An 18,239-nucleotide genomic window follows, 5' to 3' on the forward strand; every position below is an offset into this window, starting at 1 on the left:
AATGTATGAAAATTGTATTACAAAAGTTCTATTATTTAAATGTTAATTTATTATCATTTCGATAAATGTTTTTATTGTTAAAATAAAAGTTTATATGTAATCTAAAAAACATCTATTAAACCAGACTAAAAGTCAGGCTGTCTTGTGGTTAAGCTTATCGCCTAATTATTATTTTCATTATGATGTTAAATATAGGGAAATTTACAGGCGTATCTCTTTTACTAAATATTATTTAATATTTATTTAATATTCTACGTAAGTACATGCCATGCGATAAAAATGTGAAAACCTAAAATCTCCAGTGACTTAAAATTAAAAAATATAGTATATGGAAATTTTTTTTAAAATTTAAAACTACATTAAATGTGTTAATTATGCAGTCAAATATGATTAGAATTTATTTATTTACAATTATTTTATACTTGTAGCGTATATTATAATAAATATTTGGAATTGGAACATTATTATTCAGTTGTATTGGACAAGTTTTGCATTTACCACCCAAAATTATTTATATATTTTATTATTTATTTTATACATTATAGAAAAATATATAAATATATTATATACCATATACGTTACGGGATATAAACAATAAGAATGACAATTTTGACTCATATTAAACGCCACAAATATGCTATCATTATATTGATTGATATCAATAGGTCAGTAATTATTATTAATGTTTTAATAGTATTTAATTATAATAGAACTACTATATGATAATATAGTCAGTAAGAAAAGAAATAAAATAAAACAATTTATCTCTACGTATTAGTTTCTGATCGACGAGCTCTTTATTAAAACGTATTTATAATAGTGTGTAAAGTTGGATATTATTACTAGTTACTACGTGTAAGTATAATTTCATACACATTTTTTATTAGTTATATAACTTATACATGTTGTAATTTCTTGTATTTTCACCATCTAATAGCTACTAAAAATGAATTGATTTACTTTAAGATGTTTAGAAAACAAAAATTATTTAATTATACACACTCAATTTAACACCTTAAGTTTTACATCTGTATCAAATTAAAACAATGTTTAATTATATTTAGTAATCTGCAGTTATCACTCATTGTTCATTAAGTATTTGGCTTGGCATCTTAACATAAGGCGCTCAAAAATATCAATTGAACTAAAAATGCTTCCAATACATATTCGAATAAATAAACGCACGCTACGAATGAAATTTCATTATTTTCTTTATATGGGCGGTAAGTACCAAAGTTATTATGTAGGTAACATTATTATTTATATTTGTATGATATCTAAAACTCAAAATTATGTTTTAAAAACATTTCTAACTCAACATCTAGATAGGTACTTAGTACCTGGTACTATATAATATTTTAGTAAATACTTAGATGGTTTATATTTATTATTTATACCAAAGTAGGTAAGTTTATTTAATATTATATTATGAGTGATGATTTTTTTTTTATAATACTTGATAATAATACAGAAGGATTTTTCATGTTAAAAGTACTGTGTAATATGTACTATGCAGTACTTGTTGTTGTACAACCACACATAGTAATATGATAATAAAACTAATTTTTTCTATGCTGTACTGTACTTTATCCACTTACACTCTATTTATTAAATTGACTTACAAATTTCTATTATTATTTATTTCTGCAGGTGTTGCGTCAGTTCAAGGATTTGCACCTACAATAGCGAAACAACTAGGTTATTCGCCAATGGTAGTCGGTTCTGTTTTTACATACTTGTCTATGCTATCCTTTTTTGTGAAACCTATTATAGGAATTATCGTTGATAAATTTCGCGTAAAAAGAATAATATTTCTTGCTTGTGTTTTGTTATGTGGTCTTACAGCGTTCGCTTTAAAATTTGTCCAAAAAATACCCACCGAAGCTGTTGCGAATTTAAGTTGTAATACAACAACAGAATTACACATTTGTTCAACCAATGACGACTATTTGCCTCAATGTGATGATAGTCTATTTAAGATAATAAAAAATAGTACAGAAACCATCGAATGTCAAGTATGTATACATTGGTAAATGGATTTAAATCAGTGTTAATGTACCTATCCAATTTAGATAGGCTTTTAAAAAATTATTTTGTAGAATATTTGAAATTTCTAAAAAAATATCCAGTGTCAATATTATGTAGATTTTAGGTACTTGCAGTCGTATATATTTATTATAAAATATTTAATAAATTTTATTTCAACAATTTTAAATTGATAGTTATATTATCCATAAGATATTATTGATATTGAACCTAAATATTATATAGTTACATTACATTATTTAGTAAAACAGATCATAATAATATTAGTATTGAGTGATTGTAATTTGCATTATTATGAATGTATGATATAGATTTTGTTCTATCTTGTTATACGACATGCAACTATGATGGGAGGATAAATAAAAAAATCAAATACTTTTAGAATTCAAACCTTTCAATTCATAGCTCTTTGCATAATTACAAATGCCCCATTCTATATTTCAAATCACACTCTTCATACACTGACTTAAGAATTAACACTATACGAAACTGCAAAAATACTATATAAACTATTCCGCTCACAGTTAACTATAACCACCCAAATCCCCTAATGGTTAATATCAGCGCTAAACTCTAGCGCCATTCTTGGAAATTCTTTTTGTAAGTTAAAGAGAAGATGGTGTCATGATGATCTGGTTTTTTTTTCACGGGTCTCATGTCAAAATAAATATGTATACATTATATATCCGCAAACATGCTTATTGTAAATTAAATACTACAGATTGTTTGTTTTGAAATAAAGTTAAAAAAATAAAATTTTGTTAAAATTAATTTTAAATTATACGTATATATAATTATCTGTATCTATTATATTTATAATATATTCAGAAGCTTAATAAACAATATTATATTTTACGAATCGTTAAAAATAATTAACCCGGATTACTTCTAAAATTTTCAAAGCTGATGTTTTCCTATACTAATACCTATTATGAACACTTTAAAATATCTATAAGAATATAAAAATATAAATTTTACTCTTAATTTTTTTTAAGTGTTACGATTTTCTATTACCAGCTTATAATTTCTTGATAATCCATACAGTTTATAACGTTTAGTACACAATACATTTTCCATATAAAATGAAAACAATATCATTATTTAATAAATGATTAAATAAAATGTGTTTTGTCAATATTTTTATCAGTTACGTTGTGATCAAAATGAATTGTTTCGGGACGAAATTGATAGATCTTGGAATATCATCGGTTATAATATAACTCCAAATATTACGTATAAAAACAATGAACTCGAGTATCTCAATGTAACTTTGATTATCAATGCAACAGATCAGGTAAAATTTTTATGATCTCAGATGTTGCTGTAGATTTTGAGACACAAGTAGGTGTATAACTATAACTTGTAGTGACGTTTCATTTATTATATTGTTATTAGATCGAACAGAACTATGTTTTTCAAGTGAAATCAGTACATATTATGAAAACACAAATTGTATTACCATTTTGTAAGAAACCGGTTAGTACTCGGTGCAAAATGAACTGTTCGGACGATGTCATGATGGAAATGGCAAGTGTTCAAAAGTTTGAAGGAAGTATTTTTGGCTTACATCAGTTCTGGAAATATTTAATTGTTATGAGCTTATTTTGGATTAGCCAAGCAATCACTTGGAGTCTACAAGACCCTATATGCTTTGACCTTTTAGGTGAGTAATTCTAAACATAAAATTAATAAATTTTTATTTTCCTCGCCAATAAATGTTTGTTTGTGTTGAAGTTTTGATTTGACTTTAAGATAGTAATAGTTATATTACGATTTAATGATGCTATACGTATATCATATCTATTATCTATATAATACCTACATGGTAGCTCTTAATTATTAATAAATCAAATTAGGGATTAAAAGCAGAACAGTTATTTTTTAAATATTGTAGTGTATTTTATTTTATTTGGAATTTGTTTTACAATTTATCTGGACAATTAAGTACCTAATTAAATGTAGTATTAAAAGGAGTGTACTGTATACATAGTACATACACGTACAGTCGTACGTGATATTATGTGATACAATATAATTTAATATAAGTCGTTATTATATTATACTAAAACTGTACAACTTTAGAATAAAAAATATTTGTATATCGCATGGCACTTAAAAAAATTAACATAAATTCTATGTAGGTACGAGCCACTACGAGGTATCTGGTACCTTGTATATTAGAAATTAGTATAACCATATGTACCAACTTATATCGTTTTTAATTATTTTACTTATAATTCACAATAGTTTATTTATTTCATTTTTTATTAGTAATATCTGGTATATTTGTATTTTGTTCCTATTATTGTTTATCCGATTAATGTTGATTAATAGATGATAAGCCTGAAGATTTTGGCAAACAAAGGTGTTGGGGATCCATAAGTTGGGGACTTTTCTCTGTTTTTGGCGGAGTACTTGTTGATTATTTCAGTAATAGTAATTACCAAAAAAACTACGTTCCAATTTATTATTTATGCCTTATAATAATACTATGGGATTTTGCCTTGGCTCACAAAATAGAAGTAAGTTTGTTGCATTACTTTACCTATTGAGTAATATGTAAAAATACAACATAGTGTACTGTATAGTATTGTCATTATATAATCGTTTAAAATTTTAAAATTATATATTTAAGATAACTGAGACAGTTGGATCTAAGAATACATTTTCAGACGTATTCAAATTAATAACTAATTTCAATGTTATAATCTATTTGATATGGATTATAGTGATGGGAATTTGCACATCAATGCCATGGAATTATCTATTTTGGTAGGTAAGAATGTAAGATAATAATTTTATAGTAGCTATATAGTAGGTATACGTATACAACGCTATCATAATTAAAAATAAAAACATATAGGCGGTGCCAAATTTTTCTCCAAATGTAAATGGCAAATATTAGGAAATCTTATATCTTGAATAGTGATTGGTATCATAAAATTATTTTTAAAAATAAAATTTTTATCGATAACGGATTGGATGTTATAAAATAATTTAGGTATAATAATACAATTTTTTGAAGAATTTATATAAAAGATTATTTCATGTATTTAATTAGAACTTGGTAGACGTAACAAAAAGTCTTCCCCCTCCCCTCACTTCTTGCAAGGTCTGCGTATGATGCCTATGAAATAATTGTGTACTCTTTAAGTGATTTTAAGTAATTTTAAGTTGGATATTTTTATCGGATTATATTTATTGAATATAATATAATATTTAATAGTAAGATTGTATAAAAAATGTATACAATATATTTAATGGTAAATGATTATTAATTTCGTAACAACTAAATTTCAAATATTAAATTTAATTGATTTTAATAAACGACAAAATTTATTGAATGCAATTAGATTTTAGAAAACAGCTTGTTTGTATTTTAGGTACATGGAGGACTTAACCCGAAAGTATCACAGTGATAAGCAATCTTGGATAAAAACTTTACAAGGTTTGGCTATAGGAATTCAATGTATTGGCGGTGAAATGCCGTTCTTATTTTTTTCCGGTTGGTTGATCAAACGAATTGGTTATACGTATTGCATGGTCTTAGGTCTTTTCACTTTTGCTATTAGATTCTACTTGTATTCTATTATAACTAACCCTATTTGGATACTGCCAGTCGAATTCACTAACGGAATTACATTTGGGTTGTGTCATGCCGTCTTAGTAGCATATGCTAGATTCATAGCTCCGCAAAGTTCTGCCACAACAGTAGTAGCGCTATCGGGAGCTCTATTCGAAGGTGTCGGTAAGTGTAATATTATGATTCACTGATAAAAAAAAAGGTTACTTTATATAAGACATATAATGATGTGTTTGCAATAATATATGCAATTGTTTGATTATTACTAATAAATATTTAATTTAAATTTATCGAATGAGTCCGTTGATTAAAAATTGTATACCTAATCTAAAACTTAAATATATATATACACATTTTTTTCTTTATAAAGTTATAAACACATTATAGGTATATATACTTAACTTTTTTGCTCTCATAAAAATAGGCGTCAGACTGATTAGTAATGGAGTTCTAATATGAAAGACTTTAAAAAAATATCCAAAATTTTCTCAAATGTTTGTAAAAATATTTTTTGGATTAATAAAAACAGAAAAAAAACATAATATATCGTATGAACGTATGTTATAGTTAGTTTAGACCATTATGGGTTTGTACTTTTATCATGCCTATATTTTTGTACAAAAATAATGAGTTTCAGGATTCAACAGGGGAGAATTTTTTAAATAACTATTTATTAAAACTGCAATATATAATAATAATTGTATAGCTCATAAAAAATATTGTTTAACCAACTTATTTATTCATTATAGCTTATTTGTATATATTGTAAATTAAGTATTTTTCAATAAAAAAAAAATGGACTGATTAATGCAGTTTTTTCAATTTTAAAAAACAAAAGTATGAATACCTATCATTTTTTTTTCAATATTTTTTATTTAAAATATGACTACAATTTGTATAATATAATTTTATTTAATTTTCCAGGTATTTCTTTTGGTGGTGTGGTCGGTGGATTTTTGTACCAAACATATGGAGGAAAGCGAACATTTAAATTATTTTCTTATGGCTCATTAATAATGGGTATTTTGCATGTAATATTTATTAAGTTCACTATTAAGTCAAATTAATATTAAAAGAAATATTTGTTTTGTAAATTAAGCTAAGTACCTATTCAGTTATTGAGACTTTTCTAGGTAATAAAATGAGAATGTAAATAATTTGATAATGAAAAAAATAAATTATTAAAATAAACTACATTATTTTATTTTCTAGAAACTTATCTAAGTTGTTAACATATTTTTAGATTGCCATGGAATGATTTTCCAATAAAACTTACATGTAAATAAGTAACTAGAAATTTCTAATAGACAATTTTTAATATTAATTTCTAGAATTATAGATTATTTAAGTAAAAATTGGTTGTTCTCATAGAAGACTAACTATCATTATTCTACAGCTTACCTATGTATGTTATTTTTACTTATTGTATATTTTATAACGATATGTTTCTATTTAATTGTTAATATCATATTATGAATTAAACGTTTATGTTTTAAGTAGAAAATATATTTTAAGATAATTAATTAAAAGTATTTAATAACTTTTATGAGAAAATATTATGTATCTATTGTCTACTTTATATTTTATTAAGTTGTATATAAGATAAATAAATAAATAAATAAATAACAAAATAATTGTAAATAACATAACCTAGTTATAATTGATACATTTTTTAAATAATACTTTTATAATATTAATGTAAAAAAATAATTACAATATTATTATATAATATAGATTAAATTTTTTTTCATTATTTCCGTTAATATTCTGTTTAAACAAAAAAAAAAGGTTAGGTTAGGTTTTAAAGCTATTTAACCAGGTAAAAATATTTTTATCGATATGCAAAGAAAAATAAACTGTGCGGGTAACAAGTACGCGCGGACGAAGTGAAACTTCTTTTAGTCATGCAACTGATATTAGGTGTGTATTGGAATAAAATAAAAATAATACACTTTACAATTTTATTTTTAATAGAACTATATTTTTTAATGACAAAACGGCTTCTAAACGGCTGGACCGATTTGTATGAATTTTTGGTCGTGACGGCCCGACCGCAATGCCGACCGTACCCTCGTAAAGAAATTTCACTTCAAAAACCAAAAAAAAAAATCAAAAATGTCATATATCTTGATGTTTAAGCATTTAGTAAAATGTAAAAATAGTTTAAAAAGAGTCAAAATATTCAGAAAATTATACCATGTATGGAAAATGTTGAAACTTGGTTAGAATGTCAAGTACTGATGGTTATTCGTTTTGGAATTAGGTACAACAAAATAAGAAAAAAAATTTTGTCGAATACTGGTTTTGCACAAAAAAATCACATTTTCTCAATTTTTTTAGAACCCGAGTGAAGCGGATAAATTTATTTATTTTACAATGGCGTATGTTTAAAATTTCATGTTCCAAACGTGTTGTGAAATATAATTATTGATATAAGCTGATAGAGTATAAAGTATGGACCATCATTACTTAGATTCGTTTTTCGTAAACAATGATAAATTATTGAATTAAAATGTATTATATTCATTACAGTCTTACAAACAGGGTAATTACTAGAAACCTACTGTACCCATAACTGAATAATTCCTAGCAGAAAATATATTGAAGTTGAAAATCGAACTTTTTCTACAGTTGAAAAAATTGTTTTAAGACAGAAAAAAACCTATGTCATTGTATAACTGTTAATCAAAATCAAGATTTTCATTGTTTTTATCAGAATACCACAGTAAAACTTAGATTTACTGTTGCAAAGACCCATGAGAGTGACGGATAAAAGAAAACAATTCATTTTTTTATTTATAATTATCAATTATTAATTTCAATTTCATACTCAGTAGTGTACATCATGATAAAATTAATTAATTTGAACAAATAAGTTATTTTAGTTTTTTTTACATATTTATACATTTTTATTTTTCTTAATAACTTTTACTTTAACAAAATTACTTTATCTTATTTCTCGTATCAATATATTTTACATTTAATTATACAATATACAGCATAATTTATCTTATTGATGAAAATAAGTGCGACTAGTGTAAGTATACCTAAAGGATGGGCGTGCAATATTCTATTTATAATACATGATACCATTATGACGGTAATATAATATTACAAAAATTGATGAATCAGAGGGTGGCAGATAATCGGAGTCTTACTATAATTAAATTATTCATTATTATTTGAATTTATTTGTTAATATAATAACTAAGACTAATAATTGAAGTATAATATTATGAATAAATATTGTATTGAAGTATAATCAGAATTTGCAGCAGAACAATTTTTTTCATAAAAACATGTCATGTTGCGTGAGGGACAAACACCACCCCTTACCTCAAATTGTCTAGTATCACTTGCAAAATAGTTCACGACGTTAATTATAAAACCAAAAATAAAGTTGTAAAATTATAATTATTATTTAAAAATATAAATTAAAAAAGTCATGAAAAATATAAATAAATAACAAATTTTATCTAAACCTTGATTATTATTATCAAATTCTTGAACCGATTACTATTGTCACGCAGTAAGACATTCAGTGTTTGGATAGTCCAATAATGCCAGACAGAAATAAATAGTTTGTATAAAATAATTTTGATAACGCTGTAAATTATGTTGAAAAAATTATTCATTAGTGCATATTTGATGGACATCGTATGCTCTATTAATAAATATTAATTTGATTGGTTTGTCATCAGCATAACTACAAGTGCGTTCTGTGTAGAAATATTTATTCAGTGTATAAACTATAAACGTTAAAATTTAGGGGAAGAATTCTCCCACAAGCAATTATTATTTTTGAGTAAATTTATTCGGATAACTATACGATTATTTATAATAGGTACCGTTGATGGGTAAGCAATAATTAAAATAGTTACATATGTTTTTATATATTGGTATATGGTAACAATTTATTGTTAAGAATTTGTATACTAACATACATTTCAACTTATAAATAGAAACGTCATTTATTATACATAATAGGAATTAGTATGCATTTGTACTATTTATTTAGCTATTATGATTAATCATTTTTGTTTATCGAAAGTTCTTAGGTGCTTAATTTATTAAAAAGGTTCGGCTAATTGGTTCATAAATAAGTACTTAAAGTTGGATATTGATAACCTAATACTTTGGACTAGCGTCTCTTAAGCTGTGGGTCATGATTTTTTTTTTAATTATATAGTACTGTATATATAATAATAATATAATATATATTATATATTTTTTAGAATTACTTATTGATCCTGTAAAAGTGAAACCATGTAGGTCGCGATAGATTTTCAGGGAAAAATTTAAGTCGTGGTCCTAAAATTTTGAGAAACACTGCTTTTGACTATTTATTTATTAGTAAATATTTATTTTATTTTAAAAGTTAATAAACAAAAACATTTGTAACCTGTAATACGAATATACATATATATAGAATGGCCCGATAGTTGGTATCTAATTATTAACGTTATTATTTGTTTCAACTAATTTTCTTTATATTATCTTTTTTATTAGTTACAAAATTAATTTATAATGAATATTTATATTATATCAAATAGTATAATATTTAATCAGTGAGTCGAAACGTCCATGAAACCATTATTAGGTTAGATCAAAATGGTTGTACAAGTCGTTTTTATCAAAATAAATTATTTTGTTCATAGATAACCAATGAATGGCTTAAATTAGCATATTAAATAAGTAGCCGTGATCTGAAATAAATAAGAGAGGTAGATTATTTGCATACAAATATAAATATATATAATAGAGGTCTAATTCCAGCAAAGGGTCTCATTATTAACTATTTAAAACTTTAATATTAGGTACCTATCTATTATTTTCATGTGATAAACGTTATAGCTTATCCGTTCATTATTTATGATTTTATATTAATATAATTAATTTTTACCTATAACTTAACAAATACAAATTTAATAATACATGTTAAACCTTTATCTATATTGGCGTTTATAAATTTAATATTATTAATATGTCAAAATTAATAATTTAATTTTTTAGTATGAATTACGAACAAAATTGAAAATACAAGTAACCGTCAGTTATACTTGTACACGTAGTATATATTAAAGATTTGTCCTACCTATCTTATACACACACACACACACACACACACACACATATATATATATATATATATATAATAAGGTAAAAAGAATGTATTGTTTTATTTAGGAATTACCTATATTGTACGTGTTTATACTAAGTATAATTATATAATTTTATTTACCTATTTATGTTGTGTATTATTGTATAGTGTAAAATATTTTCTACTTTATTTTTATATATTAATATTAATAAATGTTTCAATCTATAAAATATATAATATCCAAAGTTATAAATAAACTATAAGCTATGTTATAAAGAATTAAAAAAAAAAATAACCAAATTTCTAATGCAATTAGAATTAAAATTATACAATACATTTACAGCTAAGAATTATTCAATAAACTACATATGGTTTCTAGAATAGGGAAGGAAATTAATTTTATCATTAACCTTCACTTATGTAATTAATTTTTACGATTATAACTTTTAAAAATTGCAAAAAATGAGAACAAATAAGATACCATTAGAAAATTAACTGTAAGAGATAATTGTGTATTTTTGTAATTAGGTAATCACTAGATAACTTCCTTGCGATAATTTTATTGTTCAAATCTAAGAATGGAATGTTCGATACTGTAGTGTTAAAATATAAAAATTCATGTGGTTTGATCTACTTGGAATCTCTTACGACATGTGGCGCTGTTTCACTTAACCAAAAAGCGCCTAATAAGAAGATCGCATCACTACGCATCACGTCAAAAGTAAAATCTTATTTAATTTTATTATTATAAAATTTAGATTTTTTTGTTTAATATTATAAATCATTTTTATTAGTAAAATTAACATAATTAACAACCAACAAGTTAATAATAAATTATTCGGTTTAAACATGGACCACGGACTTAAACATTACTTAATACTTATTTATTTTTAATTTGTTTATTATATTAATTATTTTACTGAACATTATTAATATCTACGTGATAATATTGAAAGTATGATGTTTTATTTATTTTTTATTACCTATTAATAAGCTATCACTAGAGCTGATTATGTTTCTAACATCAATTTCCTTATCTCTGGTAAATGTGAAACTTTTTTGGTATAGATAACTTTAATACTTACATATATTATTCTCAATATTCAATTACAATATTAATACATTCTATTTAATAATTAACACATATAAAATAATACGTATCTTGTTCTTTATAACTATTGATTTATAATTATATCGTAAATTAAAATATATAATGTGTGTGGTTATCTTCATATAACAGGATATATATATTTCAATAAACACTTCAAGATGTGGTTGATAAGTGTGAACAAAAAGCTACTATTAATGAAAATGCATTATTTCCTTTACTCGGGATGTAAGTATTAAAAAAATAACTATAATAAATATATTATATAGGTAATGATTTAAATTTATTAGTCAGGTTTCCAACCTTCAATGTATTAGGTAGTAAAATATGATTGAGAACGATACGACTGAGAGCGGAATTTTTAGTGATACAATTGGGGATACTAAATTTATATTTTTTCCGATGTTTAAATAATTAATAAAAGAATAATAATATAATGTTGTACCATAAATTGATCAAGTGGGTAGGTACCCAACATTTTAAATGGATATTAATTTACAAACATTAGTTATATAAGAGTATAGATAAATCGCGTCCCCGAAAATTGTCACAATCATATATACATAAATTGTGTCCCGGGACATTTCACAAAACATAAAAATGATACACTTATTAGTTCCAGATCTTAAGGAACAAAATAGAAAAATAATGAAAAAGAAATATACATTATAAACAAGAAACAATGATTGAATGGCAAACAAAAAAATAAAATATTTAAAAATTAAAAATTATTTGTCTAGTAAGCCTTGTCGTGCAGTCTATGTCTATCACTATGTGGGAATTATCGTATACATTCAATCAGTTACTCAATAACTTACATTCAAAAAAACCAAAATTTTTTAAAATGCCAATATTAATACAATTATATTGCCAGTCCTAAGTCTGAAAAATTGAGAGTCGTAAATGCGTTTCTTTTATATAAAAAATAAAACACACCAATGTTAATCTATACTTTGCATAAAAAATATTAATTATATATAATATAATAATGCTTATTATGATGTGAAATTTGAAAATTATCCTAAACTATTTATATAATAATAAATGTTAAGTTAATATTACACTGTAAATGACCATAGCTGCGGAAGCCTTAAAAATAATAATAATACCATAGAAATAATTTAAATGATTAATTATAATTCTACTGTTAAACTATACGTAGTACAGATTTTCACTTGTTTTGATTTGTATAGTTTTGACTTTTTATCATTTTGTTTTTGTAAAATACTGATTTTAGCTTATAGGTACTCTATGATAATGCGCATCTATTGGTAATTTTCAGGTATAGCGACAATTCTCAGTTTCGGTTCCACGTATGCCAAACAATTAGGATACTCAAAAATTACTGTTGGATATATAATGATGAGCCTTTTTATCATATCAATGTTAACGAAACCAGTAGTTGGCGCCATAGTCGACAAGTTCCGTGTAAAGAAATACATGTTTATAGTGTTCATATTTTTAACTGGTATTTCTGCGTTTTTTCTGATGTTTGTGTCCAGATTATCTTTAGAGACGTCTATAGAGTTGGAATGTGATAAAAACATAACAAATGTAAAAATATATTTCGACCATACAAATAAACTTTCAGACTGTGATCAAAAAATACTAATGGGAAACAACGGAGAGAGGTTGGTCAATTGCAAGGTATTTAATTATAAAGGATATTAAAAAATGTTTGGTTTTGTCCTGTAAGATCTGTAAAGTATATTTATTTAATTTTCCTATATACTAACAAATCCTTAAGAGAAACAAACGGTCCTTAAAATCCTATATTTACAAGATGATCACCAAGCATTATCACCTCCATTTTTTTCTTTAATAGTTAATTTCTTAAAATTCTGATTTTTGGAATTTTTAAATGCATAAGACAATATTTTCAAATTATTGAGATATTTTTTATTACTTAAGGTATGTTCTGTAGCAATACAAACTTCTGTTTTTCAAATGAGAACCCTCTTTTGTACTGTTAATTATTTAGTGGATAATTTTTATGAAATATATTAGATACTTAATTCAAAATGAATAGTTTTTCTGTAATTAAAATGTTTATATTAAGGATAATATAATCCTTAAAATGGTTTTATAATAATATAAAATATATGTAATATCGAATCTAGCATTTATTATACTCAGATCATTTTTATAAATTATAAATATTTATTAATTAAAATAAACTAGGTAATATAATTTTCAGATTACCATAAGCCTATAATCTATATACTAAAATCCCACTATCATGAACGTATTATGTTTAGTATACAAAGTTAGGTTAGTTTAAAAACGACTAGTTTAAATTTTTATTTTAACACGTCAAAAAAATTATAAAAATTATCGGCTACATAATTTATTGTACAAAGGGGAGTCGGTTATCATTTGTAGAATATAAGTTTACATCACTATAAGCAAAAAAAAAAATCTCAAAAATTTGAAAATATAGTATTTTAGTATAATATATTTAAATTTCAAAAATTAGATTTCGAATAACTGCGGTATTTAAGAAAAAAAAATGGATGAGCATGCTAATCATCCTGTAAATATAATACCAAAATTTTATTATATTTAGATTTTTTTTTTAGATAATCTTAATTTTTGATTTTAACCATAAACCTAAACATTATTAATTAAAATCGATTTTTTCCAGTTATCCTGTAATAATAATGAAATATTATTTTCTGAAATGTTTACTGGGACTAAATTAACACCAATAAATGGACTAAAAATAAACTCTAGTAATTTCGAAAGTCTGGAAACTAAAATAATCGATTTGCCTATATTAATACATTTGTATAATTTCAATACTAAACAGGTAATAAATAAAAATAAAATCATCAGAAATATTATTGTTTATTTTAAATTCATTTATAGAATGGTTCCTATAATTTTCGAGTTGGATACGTTGATATAAATCATAGTAGAATAATGTCTCCAGTTTGTCATCATCCATCGAAAATGCCTTGTCAACTGTACTGTCCCAGTCCAACAATTATGGAATTAGCAGCAATACCACAATCTCAAAAAATGATAATTTCTATGTCTGAATTTTGGGAATTTTTTTCATTATTGTGTATATTTTGGATCAGCCAATCGGGTATATGGGCTATTCAAGATCCAATTTGTTTTGATCTCTTAGGTAAGTTTTTGCGATAAAATATTATGTAAAACGATATCTTAGTACATTTTGCGTATTATTTGTCTTTAGAAGATAAACCTAATGATTTTGGTAAGCAAAGATGCTGGACGTCCATCGGATGGGGATTTGTCACAATGTTTAGCGGTTGGCTAGTGGATTATTTCAGCTACGATAAAGTTCAAAAAGACTACACACCTTTATCTTATTTAATATTATCGTTTATGATTTTGAATATAATTGTTGCTTCCAACATCTCAGTACGGTATACATTTGCTCGGTATTATTATATGTTGATATTAATAGTAATTATTGTTTGGATATACGTGTAGGTCGTTGAGTTCAAAGTTTCACAAAACACGTTCCATAATGTTTTTAAATTATTTGCAAAACTTCACGTTATAAGTTTTTTTGCTTGGATTCTAATTCTGGGCATTTACAGCTCAATGACAATGAGTTATCTTTTTTGGTAGGTTAAACCTGATATTACTTCTGCAGACTGCAGTATAAAATGGACGATTATAAATTGCGCTAACGATTAAAATATAATAAAAAGATTATAGCGAATTACAAATGGTAATTTTGATTTCTACTATAGGAATAATTATTTGTACCCATACTTCATACTATTTATGTAATTACAATTATTAAACTTTACTTCAATTTTTATATACAAATAAATAGTATAGACAAGTCTTATAAAATTTAGAATGCGGTTTCATAAAAAAAAATGTCAACACACGGAAAAATCATTGATCAATATAACAAAAAATATATATAAATAGGGCTATAATAGTGATACATAAAAGTAAAAAATAATTTTATATTATCAATGAAATAATAATAAAAAAATTATTTTTGATTCTTGTAACTCGTTCTATATTTAATCTAAGATATATATTTGTACTTAAATTTTTTTATCTTAACAGAACAAATAAATATTTTTTGATTTTATCAGATCTTCTCATGGTGTCATTCGGGACCCGGGTAATATACTAAATATTTATAATAAAAATAATATCACACATAACATTGTATTAAAAAAAAAAAAAACACCGGGTGCAATACATTCAAATTTATATCTTAAATGTATTGGGCGCAATTTACAATTATCCTACTTCGTTTGGCACAATTTAAGTGCGTCCAATATAACTGCGACCAAATGACGAATACTATATGTTAACCTACACACTTGCAGGTACCTAGAAGACTTGGCTTCAGAATACCAATGTAACCAAGTAGCATGGATAAAAACACTACAGGGCTTTTCTCAAGGCCTTCAAAGTTTCGGCGGCGAAATGCCGATATTTTTCTGCTCTGGTTGGATAATAAAACATATAGGTCATAAACACTGCATGTCACTAGTTTTGTTTGCATTTACTGTTAGATTTTTTTTTTATTCTGTCATGACGAATCCCGTTTGGGTGCTGTTGATAGAAATCCTAAACGGCATGGCATACGCATTAGGCCGTGCAGTGATGGTATCATACTCCAGAAGGATTTCGCCACCTAGTGCACATCACACAGTTTTAGGATTAGTGGGACTATTCGATTGCATTGGTATGTACAATTTTTTTTTCTATTAATAATACAATTGTTTAAAATCGAGTATATATTATAATTACCTCGCTGCTAGTATATTGTAATTTGCAGTTTAAAAAATTGTATTTTTTTTTTAATAAATTTACTACTGTTGATTATCAGATATTTGAAATATATAATAATATAATAATATATTTTGTCAAAAATTATATAATGAAAGTACTTAACCCCTTTTTTGAACATGGAACCTCATAAAAGCCATAATTCGTAAATCTTATAAAGTTATAACCCAATATTAGTTTGCTAACAATAAGTGGTAACAGACAAAAATTTAGTAAATTATTTAACTTGTTTTGAAGTTTAAATTTTGATGAAACAGAATATTTAAATTAAAATAACAATTTTTTCTTTTACGTCTTAAATCATTAAATTGAAATTCAAAAAATATTCATTGTAGTGTTTTAAAAATTTTCACCATTACGTAAATTATTATTTTCTATATGAAATGAAATTAAAAAATATTTAGACTATTCACATCATTAAATGGTTGGTTATAGGTTAACCACGACTTTAAAAAAATGAATATATATAATAAATAATAATATAAATGATAATAATTAATATCAATAATAATATATGCAATATAATTGGAACAAAATAGCCTACCTTACGCATTATTAATAAAAAAAAAAATTATTAATAGACGATAGTAATATAAATAAAATATACAATATAGATTATTACAAAATTTGTGCCCTATGCTTAATTATCGTTTTTTATTTGCAACGGTTTATCATTAAATTCAAATTTAATACATCCTTTGCATTGCAAAATTAAACTGTAACGTTTACAATCAATTTCACAGTACACTCAAAATCTACTATACAGAAAATAAATTTGTCGTGTTTTTAAATTTAATGTTCTATATTTATTATAGGTTTATCATTTGGTGGTGTGTTAGCTTCACATATATATGACTTTTACGGAGGAGTGTGGTTATTCAGATTATTTACATATGGTTCAGCTGTAATGTGTGTTTTGCAAATTATCTACAATTTGTTAACAAAGTCAAATGAAAAGACTATATATTATTAAAACATTTAATTATTTTTTTGGTTTTGTATTATAACTACTTCAATAAGATGTTTTTATTGTATAGAAATACAGAATTCATTAAAAGGGTCTACTTAACAGATTATGTATAAGTAATTAAGAATTGATGTTCTACCAAGAATAATTTATTAATTTAATCTATTAGATTGATCACCATTGAATAATCTTCCACCGTTATAATAATTTTTTACATCTTTTTTTTTGTTTAATGCCTGTCTTTTGGTGTAGGGTTTTAACTGTCTTGTTCATCTGTCTGCCCTTCCTGAAAACTAATTATCGTGGAAACTTATTATAACAATATTAAGATAAGTCTTTTAAATTATAATATTCTTATTTTTTACATTTATCATAGAACTAGATAAAAAAAATCGAATATATGAAAAAATAAAATGAGAAAACTTGCCATTTTATGATACTTTGTAATATTCAATTATTTTTTGTTGAATAAAAATCATAACAATTAGATAATAATTGATTTATATATATATATATATATATATATATATATATATGATCTTAATATGATTATCAATATTAAACATTTCTACAGTCAGTATAAAGAACTCCAAACTATTTATCTACAGTTGTGTAGTTGTCTAAATGAAGCTTTTGTTAT

At 24.4% G+C, this 18,239-nt stretch overlaps 2 protein-coding genes across 6 annotated transcripts; both read left to right on the plus strand.

Moving 5' to 3' along the window:
- The first annotated feature begins 707 nt into the window (after nt 1–707).
- On the plus strand, nt 708–7,082 carry LOC132917311 (major facilitator superfamily domain-containing protein 6-like). Of its 2 annotated transcripts, none has more exons than XM_060978005.1 (9): nt 708–855; nt 1,065–1,223; nt 1,651–2,015; nt 3,194–3,340; nt 3,442–3,709; nt 4,381–4,568; nt 4,682–4,818; nt 5,430–5,794; nt 6,554–7,081. In XM_060978005.1, exons 2-9 carry the CDS (start codon nt 1,151–1,153, stop codon nt 6,694–6,696), a joined length of 1,686 nt encoding a protein of 561 aa, XP_060833988.1. In that variant the 5' UTR covers nt 708–855; nt 1,065–1,150; the 3' UTR covers nt 6,697–7,081. The 2 variants fall into 2 exon arrangements, with proteins under 2 accessions (XP_060833988.1, XP_060833989.1); XM_060978006.1 differs by having other exon boundaries at nt 782–855; nt 1,075–1,223; nt 6,554–7,082.
- Nucleotides 7,083–9,388: 2,306 nt separating this feature from the next.
- Nucleotides 9,389–17,708, plus strand: LOC132917502 (major facilitator superfamily domain-containing protein 6-A-like). 4 transcript variants are annotated; one of them, XM_060978272.1, is made up of 10 exons: nt 9,391–9,486; nt 11,259–11,451; nt 11,971–12,066; nt 13,121–13,485; nt 14,483–14,647; nt 14,707–14,971; nt 15,041–15,228; nt 15,301–15,437; nt 16,167–16,528; nt 17,448–17,708. In XM_060978272.1, the coding sequence occupies exons 3-10, from the start codon at nt 12,000–12,002 to the stop codon at nt 17,603–17,605; spliced, it is 1,707 nt and encodes a 568-aa protein (XP_060834255.1). In that variant the 5' UTR covers nt 9,391–9,486; nt 11,259–11,451; nt 11,971–11,999; the 3' UTR covers nt 17,606–17,708. The 4 variants fall into 4 exon arrangements, with proteins under 4 accessions (XP_060834281.1, XP_060834255.1, XP_060834273.1 ...); XM_060978298.1 differs by lacking the exon at nt 15,301–15,437 and having other exon boundaries at nt 9,389–9,486; nt 15,041–15,248; XM_060978290.1 differs by lacking the exons at nt 9,391–9,486; nt 11,259–11,451 and adding an exon at nt 11,486–11,685.
- Nucleotides 17,709–18,239: the final 531 nt, after the last annotated feature.

This window comes from Rhopalosiphum padi, chromosome 1, assembly GCF_020882245.1.
Source record: "Rhopalosiphum padi isolate XX-2018 chromosome 1, ASM2088224v1, whole genome shotgun sequence".
NCBI classification, from domain to species: Eukaryota; Metazoa; Arthropoda; class Insecta; order Hemiptera; family Aphididae; genus Rhopalosiphum; species Rhopalosiphum padi.

Excerpts from the sequence above, each read along its gene's own strand:
- LOC132917311 (XM_060978005.1), top strand. The coding sequence starts at position 1,151 with ATGCTTCCAATACATATTCGAATAAATAAACGCACGCTACGAATGAAA. Across the intron at positions 3,341-3,441 it reads TTATCAATGCAACAGATCAG|ATCGAACAGAACTATGTTTT; the intron begins GTAAAATTTTTA and ends TATTGTTATTAG. Across the intron at positions 4,569-4,681 it reads CCTTGGCTCACAAAATAGAA|ATAACTGAGACAGTTGGATC; the intron begins GTAAGTTTGTTG and ends TATATATTTAAG.
- LOC132917502 (XM_060978272.1), top strand. The coding sequence starts at position 12,000 with ATGTGGTTGATAAGTGTGAACAAAAAGCTACTATTAATGAAAATGCAT. Across the intron at positions 13,486-14,482 it reads AGAGGTTGGTCAATTGCAAG|TTATCCTGTAATAATAATGA; the intron begins GTATTTAATTAT and ends GATTTTTTCCAG. Across the intron at positions 15,229-15,300 it reads TTGTTGCTTCCAACATCTCA|GTCGTTGAGTTCAAAGTTTC; the intron begins GTACGGTATACA and ends ATATACGTGTAG.